The 19,824-nt window shown below is 48.6% G+C and overlaps 1 protein-coding gene across 2 annotated transcripts in view; it reads left to right on the forward strand.

Moving 5' to 3' along the window:
• DPY19L1 (dpy-19 like C-mannosyltransferase 1) overlaps window positions 1-19,824 on the forward strand; it is a 595,286-nt gene that overhangs the window by 511,693 nt on the left and 63,769 nt on the right. For both annotated transcript variants that reach the window (XM_063922533.1, XM_063922534.1), the window contains one exon: window positions 15,993-16,092. In XM_063922533.1, coding sequence (XP_063778603.1) covers window positions 15,993-16,092 — 100 coding nt within the window. The remainder of the gene's footprint in view (window positions 1-15,992; window positions 16,093-19,824) is intronic.

The raw sequence follows: 19,824 nt of genomic DNA on the forward strand, positions 1-19,824 counted from the left end.
GAAACACCCCCTAGGGTGGATAAAGCGCTCACACGCTTGTAAGGGCTCTATCCTCTCCTGAGATGGCCGCCCTTAAGGATCCTGCTGATAGAAAGCAGGAGGGTATCCTAAAATGTATTTACACACATACTGGTGTTATACTGCGACCAGCAATCGCCTCAGCCTGGATGTGCAGTGCTGGGTTGGCGTGGTCCGATTCCCTGACTGAAAATATTGATACCCTAGATAGGGACAGTATATTTTTGCCTATAGAGCATTTGAAAGATGCATTTCTATATATGAGTGATGCACAGCGGAATATTTGCCGACTGGCATCAAGTCTAAGTGCGTTGTCCATTTCTACCAGTAGAGGGTTATGGACACGTCAGTGGTCAGGTGATGCGTATTCCAAACGGCATTTGGAAGTATTGCCTTATTAAGGGAGGAGTTATTTGGGGTCGGTCTTTCAGACCTGGTGGCCACGGCAACCGCTGGGAAATCCACGTTTGTACCCCAGGTCGCCTCTCAACATGAGAAGACGCCGTATTATCAGGCGCAGTCTTTTCGTGGATAAGCGGGCAAAAGGTTCCTCATTTCTGCCCCGTGACAGAGGGAGAGGAAAAAGGCTGCAGAAATCAGCCAGTTCCCAGGAACAGAAACCCTCTCCCGCCTCTGCCAAGCCCTCAGTATACGCTGGGGCTTTACAAGCAGAATCAGGCACGGTGGGGGGCCCGTCTCAATGAATTTCAGCGCGCAGTGGGCTCACTCGCAAGTAGACCCCTGGATCCTTCAGGTGATATCTCAGGGGTACAAATTAGAATTCGAGACGTCTCCCCCTCGCCGTTTCCTAAAGTCGGCTTTACCGATGTCTCCTTCTGACAGGGAGACAGTTTTGGAAGCCATTCACAAGCTGTATTCCCAGCAGGTGATAATCAAGATACCCCTCCTGCAACAGGGAACGGGGTATTATTCCACACTGTTGTGGTACCGAAGCCGGACGGCTCGGTGAGACCGATTCTAAATCTAAAATCTTTGAACACTTACATACAGAGGTTCAAATTCAATATTGAGTCACTCAGAGCAGTGATTGCGAACCTGGAAGAAGGGGACTACATGATGTCTCGGGACATCAAGGATGCTTACCTTCTTGTCAAAATTTACCCTTCTCACCAAGGGTACCTCAGGTTTATGGTACAGAACTGTCACTATCAGTTCAGACGCTGCCGTATGGATGGTCCACGGCACCCCGGGTCTTTACCAAGGTAATGGCCGAAATGATGATATTCCTTCAAAGGAAGGGAATTTTAGTTATCCCTTACTTGGACGATTCCCTGATAAGGGTAAGATCCAGGGAACAGTTGGAGGTCGGTGTAGCACTATCTCAGGTAGTGTTGCTGCAGCACGGTTGGATTCTCAATATTCCAAAATCGCAGCTGGTTCCGACGACTTGTCTTCTGTTCCTAGGGATGATCCTGGACACAGTCCAGAAAAAGGTGTTTCTCCCGGAGGAGAAAGCCAGGGAGTTATCCGAGCTAGTCAGGAACCTCCTAAAACCGAGCCAAGTCTCAGTGCATCAATGCACAAGGGTTCTGGAAAAAAAATGGTGGCTTCCTACGAAGCAATCCCATTCGGCAGATTCCACGCAAGAACTTTTCAGTGGGACCTGCTGGACAAATGGTCCGGGTCGCATCTTCAGATGCATCAGCGGATAACCCTGTCACCAAGGACAAGGGTGTCCCTCCTGTGGTGGTTGCAGAGTGCTCATCTTCTAGAGGGCCGCAGATTCGGCATTCAGGACTGGGTCCTGGTAACCACGGATGCCAGCCTGCGAGGCTGGGGAGCAGTCACACAGGGAAGGAATATCCAGGACTTATGGTCAAGCCTGGAGACATCACTTCACATAAATATCCTGAAGCTAAGGGACATTTACAATGCTCTAAGCTTAGCAAGACCTCTGCTTCAAGGTCAGCCGGTGTTGATCCAGTCGGACAACATCACGGCAGTCACCCACGTAAACAGACAGGGTGGCACAAGAAGCAGGAGGGCAATGGCAGAAGCTGCAAGGATTCTTCGCTGGGCGGAAAATCATGTGATAGCACTGTCAGCAGTATTCGTTCCGGGAGTGGACAACTGGGAAGCAGACTTCCTCAGCACGACCTCCACCCGGGAGAGTGGGGACTTCACCCAGAAGTCTTCCACATGATTATAAACCGTTGGGAAAAACTCGACAGGTATTGCGCCAGGTCCAGGGACCCTCAGGCAATAGCTGTAGACGCTCTGGTAACACCGTGGGTGTACCAGTCAGGGTATGTGTTCCCTCCTCTGCCTCTCATACCCAAGGTACTGAGATTGATAAGATGGAGAGGAGTAAGCACTATATTCGTGGCTCCGGATTGGCCAAGAAGGATTTGGTAACCGGAACTTCAAGAGATGCTCACGGAGGATCCGTGGCCTCTACCTCTAAGAAGGGACCTGCTCCAGCAAGGACCCTGTCTGTTCCAAGACTTACCGCGGCTGCGTTTGACGGCATGGCGGTTGAACGCCGGATCCTGAAGGAAAAAAGGCATTCCGGATGAAGTCATCCCTATCCTGATCAAAGCCAGGAAGGATGTAACCGCAAAAACATTATCACCGCAATTGGCGAAAATATGTTGCGTGGTGCGAGGCCAGTAATGCCCGACGGTGGAAATTCAACTGGGTCGATTCCTACATTTCCTGCAAACAGGAGTGTCTATGGGCCTGAAATTGGGGTCCATTAAGGTTCAAATTTCGGCCCTGTCAATTTTCTTCCAAAAAGATCTAGCTTCAGTCCCTGAAGTTCAGACGTTTGTAAAAGGGGTACTGCATATACAGCCTCCTTTTGTGCCTCCAGTGGCACTTTGGGATCTCAATGTAGTTTTGGGTTCCAAAAGTCACATTGGTTTGAACCACTTAAATCTGTGGAGTTAAAATATCTCACATGGAAAGTGGTCATGCTGTTGGCCCTGGCCTGGGCCAGGCGCGTGTCAGAATTGGCGGCTTTATTCTGAAAAAGCCCTTATCTGATGTTCCATTCGGACAGGGCGGAATTGAGGACTCGTCCTCAGTTTCTCCCTAAGGTGGTTTCAGCGTTTCACCTGAACCAACCTATTTGTGGTGCCTGCGGCTACTAGGGACTTGGAGGACTCCAAGTTGCTAGACGTTGTCAGGGCCCTGCAAAATATATGTTTCCAGGAGGGCTGGAGTCAGGAAATCTGACTCGCTGTTTATCCTGTATGCACCCAACAAGCTGGGTGCTCCTGCTTCTAAGCAGACTATTGCTCGTTGGATTTGTAGTACAATTCAGCTTGCACATTCTGTGGCAGGCCTGCCACAGCCAAAAATCTGTAAATGCCCACTCCACAAGGAAGGTGGGCTCATCTTGGGCGGCTGCCCGAGGGGTCTCGGCTTTACAACTTTGCCGAGCAGCTACTTGGTCAGGAGCAAATACGTTTGTAAAATTATACAAAATTGATATCCTGGCTGAGGAGGACCTGGAGTTCTCTCATTTGGTGCTGCAGAGTCATCCGCACTCTCCCGCCCGTTTGGGAGCTTTGGTATAATCCCCATGGTCCTTACGGAGTCCCCAGCATCCACTTAGGACGTTAGAGAAAATAAGAATTTACTTACCGATAATTCTATTTCTCATAGTCCGTAGTGGATGCTGGGCGCCCATCCCAAGTGCGGATTGTCTGCAATACTTGTACATAGTTATTGTTACAAAAATCGGGTTATTATTGTTGTGAGCCATCTTTCAGAGGCTCCTCTGTTATCATGCTGTTAACTGGGTTCAGATCACAGGTTATACGGTGTGATTGGTGTGGCTGGTATGAGTCTTACCCGGGATTCAAAATCCTTCCTTATTGTGTACGCTCGTCCGGGCACAGTATCCTAACTGAGGCTTGGAGGAGGGTCATAGGGGGAGGAGCCAGTGCACACCAGATAGTCCTAAAGCTTTCTTTAGATGTGCCCAGTCTCCTGCGGAGCCGCTATTCCTCCATGGTCCTTACGGAGTCCCCAGCATCCACTACGGACTATGAGAAATAGAATTATCGGTAAGTAAATTCTTATTATTTGTTAGGTTTTTTGTTTTCAGTGAGATCTGCTGGCAACAGACTCACTGCTACGAGGGACTGAGGGGAGAGAAGCAAACCTACCTGCGTGCAGCTAGCTTGTGCTTCTTAGGCTACTGGACACCATTAGCTCCAGAGGGTTCGAACACAGGGCCTGACCTCGATCGTCCGTTCCCGGAGCCGCGCCGCCGTCCCCCTTGCAGAGCCAGAAGACAGAAGAGAAGGAGATGAAATCGGCGGCAGAAGACTCCGGTCTTCATTAAGGTAGCGCACAGCACTGCAGCTGTGCGCCATTGCTCCCACTGCACACCACACACTCCGGTCACTGTAGGGTGCAGGGCGCTGGGGGGGGGGGGGGGGGGGGCGCACCCTGGGCTTCAATAAAATACCTTTTGGCATAAAAATACACATAAAACAGTCTGTGACTGTATATGTGTAAAACCCCCACCATTTTTCAGTCAGAAACTGCAGGGAGAAGCCCGCCGCTGAGGGGGCAGGGCCTTCTTCCTCAGCACACCAGCGCCATTTTTCCTTCACAGTTCCGCTGGAAGCAGCTCCCCAGGCTCTCCCCTGCAGTATTCCTGATACAAGAAGGGTAAAAAAGAGAGGGGGGGCACATAAATTTAGGCGCAAATAATATATATTAAGCAGCTATTGGGAAAAATCACTCATTATAGTGAAAATCCCTGTGTTATATAGCGCTCTGGTGTGTGCTGGCATACTCTCTCTCTGTCTCCCCAAAGGACTTTGTGGGGTCCTGTCCTCAGTCAGAGCATTCCCTGTGTGTGTGCGGTGTGTCGGTACGGCTGTGTCAACATGTTTGATGAGGAGGGTTACGTGGAGGCGGAGCAAGGGCAGATAAGTATGGTGTCACCCCCGACGGGGCCGACACCGGATTGGATGGATATGTGGAAGGTCTTAACCGACAGTGTCAACTCCTTACATAAAAGGTTCGATGACGCAGCAGCCTTGGGACAGCCGGGATCTCAACCCGCGCCTGCCCAGGCGTCTCAGGGCCATCAGGGGCTCATAAACGCCCGCTAGCTCAGATGGTAGACACAGATGTCGACACGGAGTCTGACTCCAGTGTAGATGAGGATGAGACAAATGCACAGTCTACTAAAGCCATCCGATGCATGATTACTGCAATGAAAATTGTATTGCACATTTCTGATATTAACCCGGTTACTACCAAGAAGGGTATTATGTTTGGGGAGAAAAAGCAGCCAGTGACTTTTCCCCCATCTGATGAATTAAATAAATTGTGTGAGGAAGCGTGGAGTTCCCCCGATCAGAAAATACTGATTTCTAAGAGGTTACTGATAGCGTACCCTTTCCGGATAGGTTACGTTGGGAAACATCCCCTAGGGTGGACAAAGCGCTCACACGCTTATCAAAAAAGGTGGCACTGCCGTCTCAGGATACGGCAGCCTTAAAGGAGCCTGCGGATAGAAAGCAGGAAGCTATCCTGAAGTCTGTGTATACACACTCAGGTACTATACTGAGACCTGCTATTGCTTCAGCATGGATGTGTAGTGCTGCAGCCGCATGGTCTGATACCCTGTCAGACAACATTGATTCCCTCGACAGGGATACTGTTTTGCTAACCATAGAACATATAAAAGACGTTGTCTTATATATGCGGGATGCACAGAGGGACATTTGCCTGCTGGCATCTAGAATTAATGCAATGTCCATTTCTGCCAGGAGAGTATTATGGACTCGGCAGTGGACAGGTGATGCTGATTCTAAAAGACACATGGAGGTTTTGCCTTATAAGGGTGAGGAATTGTTTGGGGACGGTCTCTCGGACCTCGTATCCACGGCAACAGCCGGGAAGTCAACTTTTTTACCTCAGGTTCCCTCACAGCGTAAGAAAGCACCGTATTATCATGTACAGTTCTTTCGGCCTCAGAAAGGCAAGCAGATCAGAGGCGCATCCTTTCTGCCCAGAGGCAGGGGTAGAGGAAAGAAGCTGCATCAGAACAAAAATCCTCCCCCGCTTCCTCTAAGTCCACCGCATGACGCTGGGGCTCCACAGGCGGAGCCGGGTGCGGTGGGGGCGCGTCTCCGAAACTTCAGCAACCAGTGGGTTCGCTCACAAGTGGATCTCTGGGCTGTACACATTGTATCTCAGGGATACAAGCTGGAGTTCGAGGCGACTCCCCCTCGCCGTTACCTCAAATCAGCCTTGCCAGCTGCTCCCAGGGAAAGGGAGGTAGTACTGGCGGCATTTCACAAGCTGTACCTCCAGCAGGTGATAATCAAGGTTCCCCTCCTTCAACAGAGACGGGGTTACTATTCCACAATGTTTGTGGTACCGAAACCAGACGGTTCGGTGAGACCCATTCTAAATTTAAAATCCTTGAACACTTATATAAGGAAGTTCAAGTTCAAAATGGAATCGCTCAGGGCGGTTATTGCAAGCCTGGAAGAGGGGGATTTTATGGTGTCGCTGGACATCAAGGATGCTTACTTGCATGTCCCCGTTTACCCACCTCACCAGGAGTACCTCAGGTTTGTGATACAGGATTGTCATTACCAATTCCAGACGTTGCCGTTTGGTCTGTCCACGGCACCGAGAGTATTTACCAAGGTAATGGCCGAAATGATGATACTCCTTCGGAAGAAGGGAGTTATAATTATCCCGTACTTGGACGATCTCCTTATAAAGGCGAGGTCCAGAGAGCAGTTGTTAGTCAGCGTAGCACTTTCTCGGGAAGTGTTGCTACAGCACGGCTGGATTCTGAATATCCCAAAGTCGCAGCTGATTCCTGCGACACGTCTGCTCTTCCTGGGCATGATTCTGGACACAGAACAGAAGAAGGTGTTTCTCCCGGTGGAGAAGGCCCAGGAATTGTCATCTCTGGTCAGGGACCTCCTGAAACCAAAACAGGTGTCGGTGCATCACTGCACGCGAGTCCTGGGAAAGATGGTGGCTTCTTACGAAGCAATTCCCTTCGGCAGGTTCCATGCAAGGATCTTTCAGTGGGATCTGTTAGTCAAATGGTCCGGATCGCATCTTCAGATGCATCGGTTGATCACCCTGTCCCCAAGGGCCAGGGTGTTTCTGCTGTGGTGGCTGCAGAGTGCTCATCTTCTCGAGGGCCGCAGATTCGGCATACAGGACTGGGTCCTGGTGACCACGGACGCAAGCCTCCGAGGATGGGGGGCAGTCACTCAGGGAAGGAACTTCCAGGGACTGTGGTCAAGTCAGGAGACTTCACTACACATAAATATACTGGAACTAAGGGCCATTTACAACGCCCTGAGTCAAGCAGAGCCCCTGCTTCAGAACCAACCAGTGCTGATTCAATCAGACAACATCACGGCGGTCGCCCATGTAAACCGACAGGGCGGCACAAGAAGCAGGATGGCGATGGCAGAAGCCACAAGGATTCTCCGATGGGCGGAAAATCACATGCTAGCACTGTCAGCAGTGTTCATTCCGGGAGTGGACAACTGGGAAGCAGAATACCTCAGCAGGCACGACCTACACCCGGGAGAGTGGGGACTTCATCCAGAAGTCTTCACGCAGATTGTAAACCGTTGGGAACGGCCACAGGTGGACATGATGGCGTCCCGCCTCAACAAAAAGCTAAAAAAATATTGCGCCAGGTCAAGGGACACTCAGGCGATAGTTGTGGACGCAATAGTGACACCGTGGGTGTACCAGTCGGTTTGTGTTCCCTCCTCTTCCTCTCATACCCAAGGTACTGAGGATAGTAAGAAAGAGAGGAGTAAGAACTATACTCATCGTTCCAGATTGGCCAAGAAGAACTTGGTACCCAGAACTACAAGAAATGATCTCAGAGGAACCATGGCCTCTGCCTCTCAGACAGGACCTGTTACAGCAGGGGCCCTGTCTGTTCCAAGACTTACCGCGGCTGCGTTTGACGGCATGGCGGTTGAACGCCGGATCCTAACGGAAAAGGGCATTCCAGATGAAGTGATTCCTACGCTGATAAAGGCTAGGAAAGACGTGACAGCACAACATTATCACCGTATATGGCGAAAATATGTTGCTTGGTGTGAGGCCAGGAAGGCCCCTACAGAGGAATTCCAGCTGGGTCGATTCCTGTACTTCCTTCCATAAAGGTCCAGATTTCGGCCCTATCTATTTTCTTTCAAAAAGAACTTGCTTCACTGCCTGAAGTTCAGACGTTTGTTAAGGGAGTGCTGCATATTCAGCCCCCTTTTGTGCCTCCAGTGGCACCTTGGGATCTTAACGTGGTGTTGGGTTTCCTGAAATCCCACTGTTTTGAGCCACTTAATACTGTGGAGCTAAAATATCTCACGTGGAAAGTGGTCATGCTATTGGCCTTAGCTTCGGCTAGGCGTGTGTCAGAATTGGCGGCTTTGTCTTGTAAAAGCCCTTATCTGATCTTCCATATGGACAGGGCAGAATTGAGGACCCGTCCCCAATTTCTCCCTAAGGTGGTATCAGCGTTTCATTTGAACCAACCTATTGTGGTGCCTGCGGCTACTCGGGACTTGGAGGACTCCAAGTTACTAGATGTAGTCAGGGCTTTGAAAATCTATGTAGCCAGGACGGCTGGAGTCAGGAAAACTGACTCGCTGTTTATCCTGCATGCACCCAACAAGCTGGGTGCTCCTGCTTCTAAGCAAACTATTGCACGCTGGATCTGTAACACTGTTCAGCAAGCTCATTCTGCGGCAGGATTGCCGCATCCTAAATCAGTGAAAGCCCATTCCACAAGGAAGGTGGGCTCTTCTTGGGCGGCTGCCCGAGGGGTCTCGGCTTTACAGCTTTGCCGAGCTGCTACTAGGTCGGGTTCAAACACATTTGCTAAGTTCTACAAGTTTGATACCCTGGCTGAGGAGGACCTTGCCTTTGCTCATTCGGTGCTGCAGAGTCATCCGCACTCTCCCGCCCGTTTGGGAGCTTTGGTATAATCCCCATGGTCCTTACAGAGTTCCCAGCATCCACTAGGACGTCAGAGAAAATAAGAATTTACTCACCGGTAATTCTATTTCTCGTAGTCCGTAGTGGATGCTGGGCGCCCGTCCCAAGTGCGGACTCTCTGCAATACATGTATATAGTTATTGCTTAACTAAAGGGTTATTGTTATGAGCCATCTGTTACTGAGGCTCAGTTGTTGTTTATACTGTTAACTGGGTATGGTTATCACGAGTTGTATGGTGTGATTGGTGTGGCTGGTATGAGTCTTACCCTGGATTCCAAATCCTTTCCTTGTTGTGTCAGCTCTTCCGGGCACAGTTTCCCTAACTGAGGTCTGGAGGAGGGGCATAGAGGGAGGAGCCAGTGCACACCAGATAGTACCTAATCTTTCTTTTAGAGTGCCCAGTCTCCTGCGGAGCCCGTCTATTCCCCATGGTCCTTACGGAGTTCCCAGCATCCACTACGGACTACGAGAAATAGAATTACCGGTGAGTAAATTATTATTTTTACAATATAGATTTAGCCATGCTCATTCAAGCTGCAGCTATTCGCATCCGCAGCTTGTTTGCTACGGTGCACGCTCATGCACAGGGGCACGTGTGTATATTCTTGCCCGTAGCTTATGGCAAATTAATTCGCTAATCACGGATGCGAATAGTCACAGCAAGGTGCATCTAGTCGTACTGGAGATGCATGTGACAACATCCCGGGATAGATAAGCCTGGCTACATCTGTAGCGTCTGTTTTTATTGTGTGCAAGTGAAGCAATGAAATTGAAGTTTTAAGTGAAAAACTCATTGGTATATAATGTGCAGTTGAGACATTAGAATCTATATGTGCTTTATGTATTAGTCTTTATTCAGTATTATATATTGCAAACTTTTTGGATTTAATTGTAGAAACACATATTAAATTTACAATATAGATTTAGCCATGCTCATTCAAGCTGCAGCTATTCGCATCCGTAGCTTGTTTGCTACGGTGCACGCTCATGCACAGGGGCACGTGTGTATATTCTTGCCCGTAGCTTATGGCAAATTAATTCGCTAATCACGGATGCGAATAGTCACAGCAAGGTGCATCTAGTCGTACTGGAGATGCATGTGATAACATCCCGGGATAGATAAGCCTGGCTACATCTGTAGCATCTATGTTTTTATTGTGTGCAAGTGAAGCAATGAAATTGAAGTTTTAAGTGAAAAACTCATTGGTATATAATGTGCAGTTGAGACCTTAGAATCTATATGTGCTTTATGTATTAGTCTTTATTCAGTATTATATATTGCAAACTTTTTGGATTTAATTGTAGAAACACATATCAAATTTACCAACTATGCTTAAAATTAGAATGATACAAGATAAAGTTTATATTTCTCTGACGTCCTAAGTGGATGCTGGGACTCCGTAAGGACCATGGGGAATAGCGGCTCCGCAGGAGACTGGGCACAACTAAAGAAAGCTTTAGGACTACCTGGTGTGCACTGGCTCCTCCCACTATGACCCTCCTCCAGACCTCAGTTAGAATCTTGTGCCCGGCTGAGCTGGATGCACACTAGGGGCTCTCCTGAGCTCCTAGAAAGAAAGTATATTTTAGGTTTTTTATTTTACAGTGAGATCTGCTGGCAACAGACTCACTGCAGCGAGGGACTAAGGGGAGAAGAAGCGAACCTACCTAACTGGTGGTAGCTTGGGCTTCTTAGGCTACTGGACACCATTAGCTCCAGAGGGATCGACCGCAGGACCCGACCTTGATGTTCGGTCCCGGAGCCGCGCCGCCGGCCCCCTTACAGAGCCAGAAGCAAGAAGTGTTCCGGAAAATCGGCGGCAGAAGACTTCTGTCTTCAACAAGGTAGCGCACAGCACTGCAGCTGTGCGCCATTGCTCCTCATGCACACCTCACACTCCGGTCACTGATGGGTGCAGGGCACTGGGGGGGGGCGCCCTGAGGGCAATAATAATACACCTTGGCTGGCAAATCATCACAATATATAGTCCCAGGGCTATATATGTGATAAATTACCCCTGCCAGAATCCATGAAAAAGCGGGAGAAAAGTCAGCCGAAAAAGGGGCGGGGCTATCTCCCTCAGCACACTGGCGCCATTTTATATTCACAGTGCAGCTGAAAAATAGCTCCCCAGGCTCTCCCCTGTAGTTTTCAGGCTCAAAGGGTTAAAAAGAGAGGAGGGGCACTAAATTTAGGCGCAATATGTGTATACAAGCAGCTATTGGGGGAAAAATCACTCAGTTATAGTGTTAATCCCTGCATTATATAGCGCTCTGGTGTGTGCTGGCATACTCTCTCTCTGTCTCCCCAAAGGACTTTGTGGGGTCCTGTCCTCAGTCAGAGCATTCCCTGTGTGTGTGCGGTGTGTCGGTACGGCTGTGTCGACGTGTTGGATGAGGAAGGTTACGTGGAGGCGGAGCAGAGGCCGATAAATGGGATGTCGCCCCCTGTGGGGCCGACACCAGAGTGGATGGATAGGTGGAAGGTATTAACCGACAATGTCAACTCCTTACATAAAAGGCTGGATGACGTAACAGCTGTGGGACAACCGGCTTCTCAGCCCGCGCCTGCCCAGGTGTCTCAGAGGCCATCAGGGGCTCAAAAAAAACGCCCGTTACCTCAGATGGCAGACACAGATGTCGGCACGGAGTCTGACTCCAGTGTCGACGAGGTTGAGACATATACACAATCCACTAGGAACATCCGTTGCATGATCTCGGCAATAAAAAATGTGTTACACATTTCTGACATGAACCCAAGTACCACATAAAAGGGGTTTTATGTTTGGGGAGAAAAAGCAGCCAGTGTTTTGTTCCCCCATCAGATGAGTGAATGAAGTGTGTAAAGAGCGTGGGTTCCCCCGATAAGAAAATGGTAATTTCTAAAAAGTTACTGCTGGCGTACCCTTTCCCGCCAGAGGATAGGTCACGTTGGGAGATATCCCCTAGGGTGGATAAGGCGCTCACACGTTTGTCAAAAAGGTGGCACTGCCATCTTGGGATACGGCCACTTTGAAGGAGCCTGCTGATAAAAAGCAGGAGGCTATACTGAAGTCTGTATATACACACTCAGGTACTATACTGAGACCTGCATTTGCCTCAGCATAAATAGTGCTGCTGCAGCGTGGTCTGATACCCTGTCAGATAATATTAATACCCTAGACAGGGATAATATTTTGCTAACATAGAGCATATTAAAGACGTCGTTTTATATATGAAGGATGCACAGAGGGATATTTGCCGGCTGGCATCCAGAATTAATGCAATGTCCATTTTGCCAGGAGGGTATTAGAGACCCGGCAGTGGACAGGTGATGCGGCCTTTAAAAGGCACATGGAGATTCTGCCTTATAAGGGTGAGGAATTGTTTGGAGATGGTCTCTGGGACCTCGTATCCACAGCAACAGCTGGGAAGAAAAATTTTTACCTCAGGTTTCCTCACAGCCTAAGAAAGCACCGTATTTTCAGGTACAGTCCTTTCGGCTTCAGAAAAGCAAGCGGGTCAAAGGCGCTTCCTTTCTGCACAGAGACAAGGGAAGAAGGAAAAAGCTGCACCAGACAGCCGGTTCCCAGGATCAAAAATCTTCCCCCGCTTCCTCTGAGTCCACCGCATGACGCTAGGGCTCCACAGGTGGAGACAGGTGCGGTGGGGGCGCGTCTCGGGAACTTCAGGAACCAGTGGGCTTGCCCACAGGTGGATCCCTAGGTTCTGCAAGTAGTATCACAGGGATACAGGCTGGAGTTCGAGGCGACTCCCCCTCGCCGTTACCTCACATCAGCCTTGCCTGCTGACCTCGGAGAAAGGGAGTTAGTACTGGCGGCAATTCACAAGCTGTACTTCCAGCAGGTGAACTCAAGGTACCCATCCTTCAACAAGCCCGGGGTTACTATTCCAAAATGTTGTGGTACCGAAATCAGACGGTTCGGTGAGACCCATTCTAAAATGTAATGCCTTGAACACTTATATACGAAGGTTCAAGTTCAAAATGGAATCGCTCAGGGCGATTATTGCAAGCCTGGAGAATTTCATGGTATCACTGGACATCAAGGATGCTTACCTGCATGTCCCTATTTACCCTCTTCACCAGGAGTACCTCAAAATTGTGGTACAGGATTGTCATTACCAATTCCAGACGTTGCCGTTGGTCTGTCCCCGGCACCGAGGGTATTTACCAAGGTAATGGCCGAAATAATTATCCCGTACTTGGACGATCTCCTTATAAAGGCGAGGTCCAGGGAGCAGTTGTTCGTCGGAGTGGCACTATCTCGGGAAGTGCTACAACAGCACGGCTGGATTCTGAATATTCCAAAGTCGCAGCTGGTTCCTACGACGCGTCTACTGTTCCTGGGTATGGTTCTGAACACAGAACAGGATAAAAAGGGTTTCTCCCAGAGGAGAAGTCCAAGGAGTTGTCGTCTCTAGACAGAGACCTCCTAATACAAATCCAGGTGTCGGTGCATCAATGCACGCGAGCCCTGGGAAAGATGGTAGCTTCTTACGAAGAAATTCCATTCGCCAGGTCCCATGCAAGGATCTTCCAGTGGGATCTGTTGGACAAGTGGTCCGGGTCGCATCTTCAGATACATCGGCGGATAACCCGGTCTCCAAGGGCCAGGGTGTCGCTGTTGTGGTGGCTGCAGCATACAGGACTGGGTCCTGGTGACCACGGATGCCAGCCTTCGAGGCTGGGGGGGCAGTCACACAGGGAAGAAACTTCCAAGGACTATGGAAAAGTCAGGAGACTTCCCTACACATAAATATTCCGGACCTAAGGGCCATTTACAATGCCCTAAGTCAGGCTAGACCCCTGCTTCAACATCGGCCGGTGCTGATCCAGTCAGACAACATCACGGCGGTCGCTCATGTAAACCGACAGGGCGGCACAAGAAGCAGGATGGCGATGGCAGAAGCCACAAGGATTCTCCGATGGGCGGAAAATCATGTGTTAGCACTGTCAGCAGTGTTCATTCCCGGAGTGGACAACTGAGAAGCAGACTTTCTCAGCAGACACGACCTCCACCCGGGAGAGTGGGGACTTCATCCAGAAGTCTTCCAAATGATTGTACACCGTTGGGAAAGGCCACAGGTGGACATGATGGCGTCCCGCCTCAACAAAAAGCTACAAAGATATTGCGCCAGGTCAAGGGACCCTCAGGCGATAGCTGTGGACGCTCTGGTAACACCGTGGGTGTACCAGTCGGTGTATGTGTTCCCTTCTCTGCCTCTCTTACCCAGGGTAATGAGAATAATAAGAAGGAGAGGAGTAAGAACTATACTGATTGTTCCGGATTGGCCAAGAAGAGCTTGTTACCCAGAACTCCAAGAAATGATCTCAGAGGACCCATGGCCTCTGCCGCTCAGACAGGACCTGCTGCAGCAGGGGGCCTGTCTGTTCCAAGACGTACCGCGGCTGCGTTTGACGGCATGGCGGTTGAACGCCGGATCCTGAAGGAAAAGGGCATTCCGGAGGACGTTATCCCTACGCTAATTAAAGCTATGAAAGAAGTGAACGCAAACCATTATCACCGCATATGGCGGAAATATGTTGCGTGCTGTGAGGCCAGGAAGGCCCCAACGGAGGAATTTCAGCTAGGTCGATTTCTGCACTTCCTACAGTCAGGGGTGACTATGGGCCTAAACTTGGGTTCCATTAAGGTCCAGATTTCGGCTCTATCGATTTTCTTCCAAAAATAGAACTGGCTTCACTGCCTGAAGTTCAGACTTTTGTTAAGGGAGTGCTGCATAGTCAGCCCCGTTTGTGCCTCCAGTGGCACCGTGGGATCTCAACGTGGTGTTGGATTTCCTGAAGTCGCATTATGTTGAGCCACTTAAATCCGTGGAGCTAAAATACCTCACGTGGAAAGTGGTCATGCTGTTTGCCTTGGCGTCGGCCAGGCGTGTATCAGAATTGGCGGCTTTGTCATGCAAAAGCCCTTATCTGAATTTTTTATATGGATAGGGCGGAATTGAGGACTCGTTCCCAATTCCTTCCTAAGGTGGTATCAGTTTTTCATGTGAACCAACCTATTGTGGTGCCTGCGGCTACTTGGGACTTGGAGGATTCCAAGTTGCTGGACGTAGTCAGGGCCCTGAAAAATATATGTTTCCAGGACGGCTGGAGTCGGGAAAACTGACTCGCTATTTATCCTGTATGCACCCAACAAGCTGGGTGCTCCTGCTTCTAAGCAGACTATTGCTCGCTGGATCTGTAGCACGATTCAACTTGCACATTCTGCGGCTGGACTGCCGCACCCTAAATTTGTAAAAGCCCATTCCACGAGGAAAGTGGGCTCTTCTTGGGCGGCTGCCCGAGAGGTCTCGGCTTTACAAATTTGCCGAGCTGTTACTTGGTCGGGTTCAAACACTTTTGCAAGAGTCTACAAGTTTGATACCCTGGCTGAGGAGGACCTAGAGTTTGCTCATTCGGTGCTGCAGAGTCATCCGCACTCTCCCGCCCGTTTGGGAGCTTTGGTATAATCCCCATGGTCCTTACGGAGTCCCAGCATCCACTTAGGACGTCAGAGAAAATAAGATTTTACTCACCGGTAAATCTATTTCTCGTAGTCCGTAGTGGATGCTGGGCGCCCATCCCAAGTGCGGATTGTCTGCAATACTTGTATATAGTTATTGCCTAACTAAAGGGTTATTGTTGAGACATCTGTTGAGAGGCTGTTATATTTCATACTGTTAACTGGGTATAGTATCACGAGTTATACGGTGTGATTGGTGTGGCTGGTATGAGTCTTACCCGGGATTCAAAATCCTTCCTTATTGTGTCAGCTCTTCCGGGCACAGTATCCTAACTGAGGTCTGGAGGAGGGTCATAGTGGGAGGAGCCAGTGCACACTAGGTAGTCCTAAAGCTTTCTTTAGTTGTGCCCAGTCTCCTGCGGAGCCGCTATTCCCCATGGTCCTTACGGAGTCCCAGCATCCACTACGGACTACGAGAAATAGATTTACCGGTGAGTAAAATCTAATTTTTCACTCTACTCCAGATGCAGTGTTTGCTGGAGCAATGCCTACAATGGCAAGTGTTAAACTATCAACAGGACGCCCTGTTGTCAACCACCCACACTATGAAGATGCAGATTTACGGTGAGGTGTTGATTTTTTTCTTTTCTTACAGAATTTTTTTTATCAAAACAGGCTTTATACCGTATTATATCATCCATTTATGTTCTGTATTCTAAGTGTTCAGTATTACCTTATGTGCAAATTAATATTTATTTAGAATAGAATATTACATTTTAGATATGCATCTTAAGAATTTAATGTAAAGAGCCTTATGTGTTGAGTCTAGATGGCATTCTTTTTTTAGCAACATTATTCTCCCTGTAGCGTTTTTTTTTTGTTTTTAGCACTTGATTCTGTGTGTTTATTTTTTGTTTGTATTATTTATTTTTTCATCTTTATTTTTCAATTTTTTGTAACTAGACACAAATAGAACGCTTAAGTTTATTTGTTACAAATAAATATGATTGCATGACACAGTACAGATGTGACTGCTTACATCTAGCCCCCCTGCATGTTAAATTACTAGTCACGCAATGCCGTGGCGTGACTCGGTTGCTCCGAGTGTCTTTACATGCATTTTTTTTTCCATTTAAAATGCGTCTTATTCGCAAAATAATGCCAATAAGACGCATTTTCTGCAAAAAAAGGTTATTATAAGTCCTTGATAGTGAACGTTTAAAAGTTAAAAGAATAGTTATAGTTCTTGCTTGTAATATGTACTCTAGTTAGGAGACAAAATAGTTAATATAGGAGTTATTTGCATATGCAGTTTTACATTATGGATAGTGTATTTACTAAGCTGTGTGTTAACGTGCAAAAAATTTTGGGAGATGGATGTTTTTACATAGAACACTCTCCTGAGCGTACTTGATGTGTTAATCACAACCAAACCACCTGGTCTGTCTAAAACGTGTTAAACAATACCTTATTATACCTCACACTCTCTCTTAATCTACTCAGTACTGCCACCAACTAACATTCACGCGCTATATCATTCAGTGTGTATGGCCATCGGAGCTTTGGCCAAGATACACATCATGATAGTGTGTACCCGACCTAACTGTCTATGCGGACAGGAGCTGGAGCAGAGGTAGGAAAGTCCATTTGCGGCAATGTAGTACACAGCCAACTTGTGGATGATGGTGGCAGCCATTAAGGAAGTAGTGTGTGCCATAGACCACGCCTAGCTAGGTTTGTTACCACTGTTAACTTTATCAAAGGCACATGCCTGTTTGAAGGAGTTTCTTCAGGCTCCACAGGAATTACCATGTGGTATATGTGGTTTGGAGAGAACTGGGCACTTAACAGTTAAACTTTCAGGTCCCAGGATGCACTGGTCCTTCCTCCTATATACCCCTGCTCCAGGCTGTCCAGTTTTAGTTTGGTGCCAGCAGGAGCCGGATGCACCTTTAGACAGGGGAGCTGCTGTTGAGCAGCTCCAAGCTTTCTTTTATGATTTTCTTTACTTTATAGGTATTTGATCATCAGAGCAAGTAGCGGGTAAGTCCCATAGGACGCCTGCACTACTGTTCCTGCACCCCTGTTGTCGCTGCAACACTGACGACCGGGCCAGTGATCTTGTCGGGTGCCAGCTGGATCATTCTAGAAAACAGCTCTTTCTGGACCCAGGCCATAGCTGCATATACAGGGGATCAGGTAAGGTGGCACTGACGGCGGGGACCAGTTTGCTCATGTTCCTCTACTAGACACCAGGGCTACGGGCCTAATTCAAGGTTGAACGCAGATGTATTAGCAAAAGTAAATTTGCAAAGTACATGCAAATCTGCGTTAAAAAAACATGTCCACAGCGCAAACTAACACAAAAAAAATATACAAAAGTGGAGTCACCCTGAATGATGCACTTACCAACATAAGCTAAACAAAGGAATAAACCTAAAAATAGGATTTTAATACCTACCGGTAAATCCTTTTCTCTTAGTCCGTAGAGGATGCTGGGGATGCTTCAAGAACCATGGGGTATAGACGGGATCCGCAGGAGACATGGGCACACTATAAGACTTTGAATGGGTGTGTGTCACAACTGAGGGCCTGAGCTGACGGGAGGCAGCCTCAGTTGTAGGGGCTGAGATGTACCGGAACCTGGGAGGTTGTATCAGACCCCTGGACATGTAAGTAACATGAATAATAACTGCCCGAAGGCGTGACCACGACAACTTGGATAAAAGTCAATGATGTTTATTATGACAACTCCGCAACACAGCAGCAGTAAAAGAAAACGTAAAAAGTCAGCAAAGAATAAATAAAGTTCCTGGGTACTACAGGATGGCAGGAGCCACAGGGCACTGGTAGTGTGAGATAGTTCTTATGATCTTCTAGATGGAAAGTCCTTACCAGGCCCGACTGTAGCAATTGAGATAACCCAGGATTGTGCCAGCTGGTGTTCCAGGAAAAGCTGGGTTGCTGAAGATAAAACAGCTGCTGTGGATACTGGCTGGAACCAGACTGTTGTTAGCACGGAGTGGATACTGGCTGGAACCAGTTAAATAATAAATGAACTTGGGAGCGATGAAATATGAACTGAAATGTAGAACTTGAGAGCGGAGAAATAATAATACCGGTGGAGAGTGGTAAAGTGTAGAAAGGACACCGGCCCTTTAAGGGAAGCTGTACTCTGCTGGAAGCTGAGCTGGAAGCAGGTAATGTTGTAGCTGGAAACTGATGAATCCACAATGGATTGGAGAGTCAGGCTACACCGCAGGTGGAATGCTGGTGCGGGTCTCTATGGTGGAAGTCTTGAGACAGGAGCTGGAACCTGGAAGACAATCACAGGAGAGAGACAAACAGGAACTAGGTTTGACAACCAAAGCACTGACGCCTTCCTTGCTCAGGCACAGTGTATTTATACCTGCAGCAAGGAAGGGATTGGCTAGGCAATTATGCAGATTATCAATACTGAGAACAGATTGGTGGAAATGATCAGCTGACAGAATCCAAGATGGCTGCGCCCATGCAGACACTTGGAGGGAAGTTTGGTTTGTAATCCATGTGGTAATGAAAACAGTAATGGCGGCGCCGGCCACCGGAGACAGGAGGCGCCAGGCTGACAGATGCACATCCAACCACGCGGACACAGCGGAGGCCGCGGCTGACGTAATTGCCACTCAGACACTCTGCATGCAGAAGTTCAGGGACGGCGGCGGAGGCCGCGGGAGACGCCATGCCAGGTGTAATATGGCGTTTACTGTAACAGCGTCCCAGAGTGACAGGAGAGGATACAGGAATGTACACATCAGGATAACAGATGGGATCCGGTCCTGGAGCGCTGAGCCAGCCTTAGGAGGCATCTGATGGGTAAGAAATGGCGTCCAGATACCCGGATCGTGACAGCACCCCCCCCTTTAGGAGTGGCCCCAGGACACTTCTTTGGCTTTTGAGGAAACTTGGAATGGAATCTCCGGACCAAGGCAGGAGCATGGACATCAGAAGCATTGGTCCATGAACGTTCCTCAGGACCATAACCCTTCCAGTCAATAAGATATTGTAGTTGACCGTAACGGTGACGTGAGTCCAGGATCTTGGCCACTTCATACTCAACGCCTCGTTGAGTTTGGACTTTCGGAGTTGGAGGAAGTGAGGAATGAAACCGATTCAAGATCAGCGGTTTCAACAGGGAAACATGGAATGTCCTGGGTATTTTTAAGAAGGGAGGCAACTGGAGTCTGTAAGCAACAGGATTGATGACTTGTTCAATCTTGAAAGGACCGATATAGCGAGGTGCAAACTTCATACTGGGAACTCTTAACCTCAAATTCTTCGTGGATAACCATACCCGATCACCCACCTTGAGAGCAG

The sequence above is a fragment of the Pseudophryne corroboree genome, chromosome 5 (genome assembly GCF_028390025.1).
Source record: "Pseudophryne corroboree isolate aPseCor3 chromosome 5, aPseCor3.hap2, whole genome shotgun sequence".
NCBI classification, from domain to species: Eukaryota; Metazoa; Chordata; class Amphibia; order Anura; family Myobatrachidae; genus Pseudophryne; species Pseudophryne corroboree.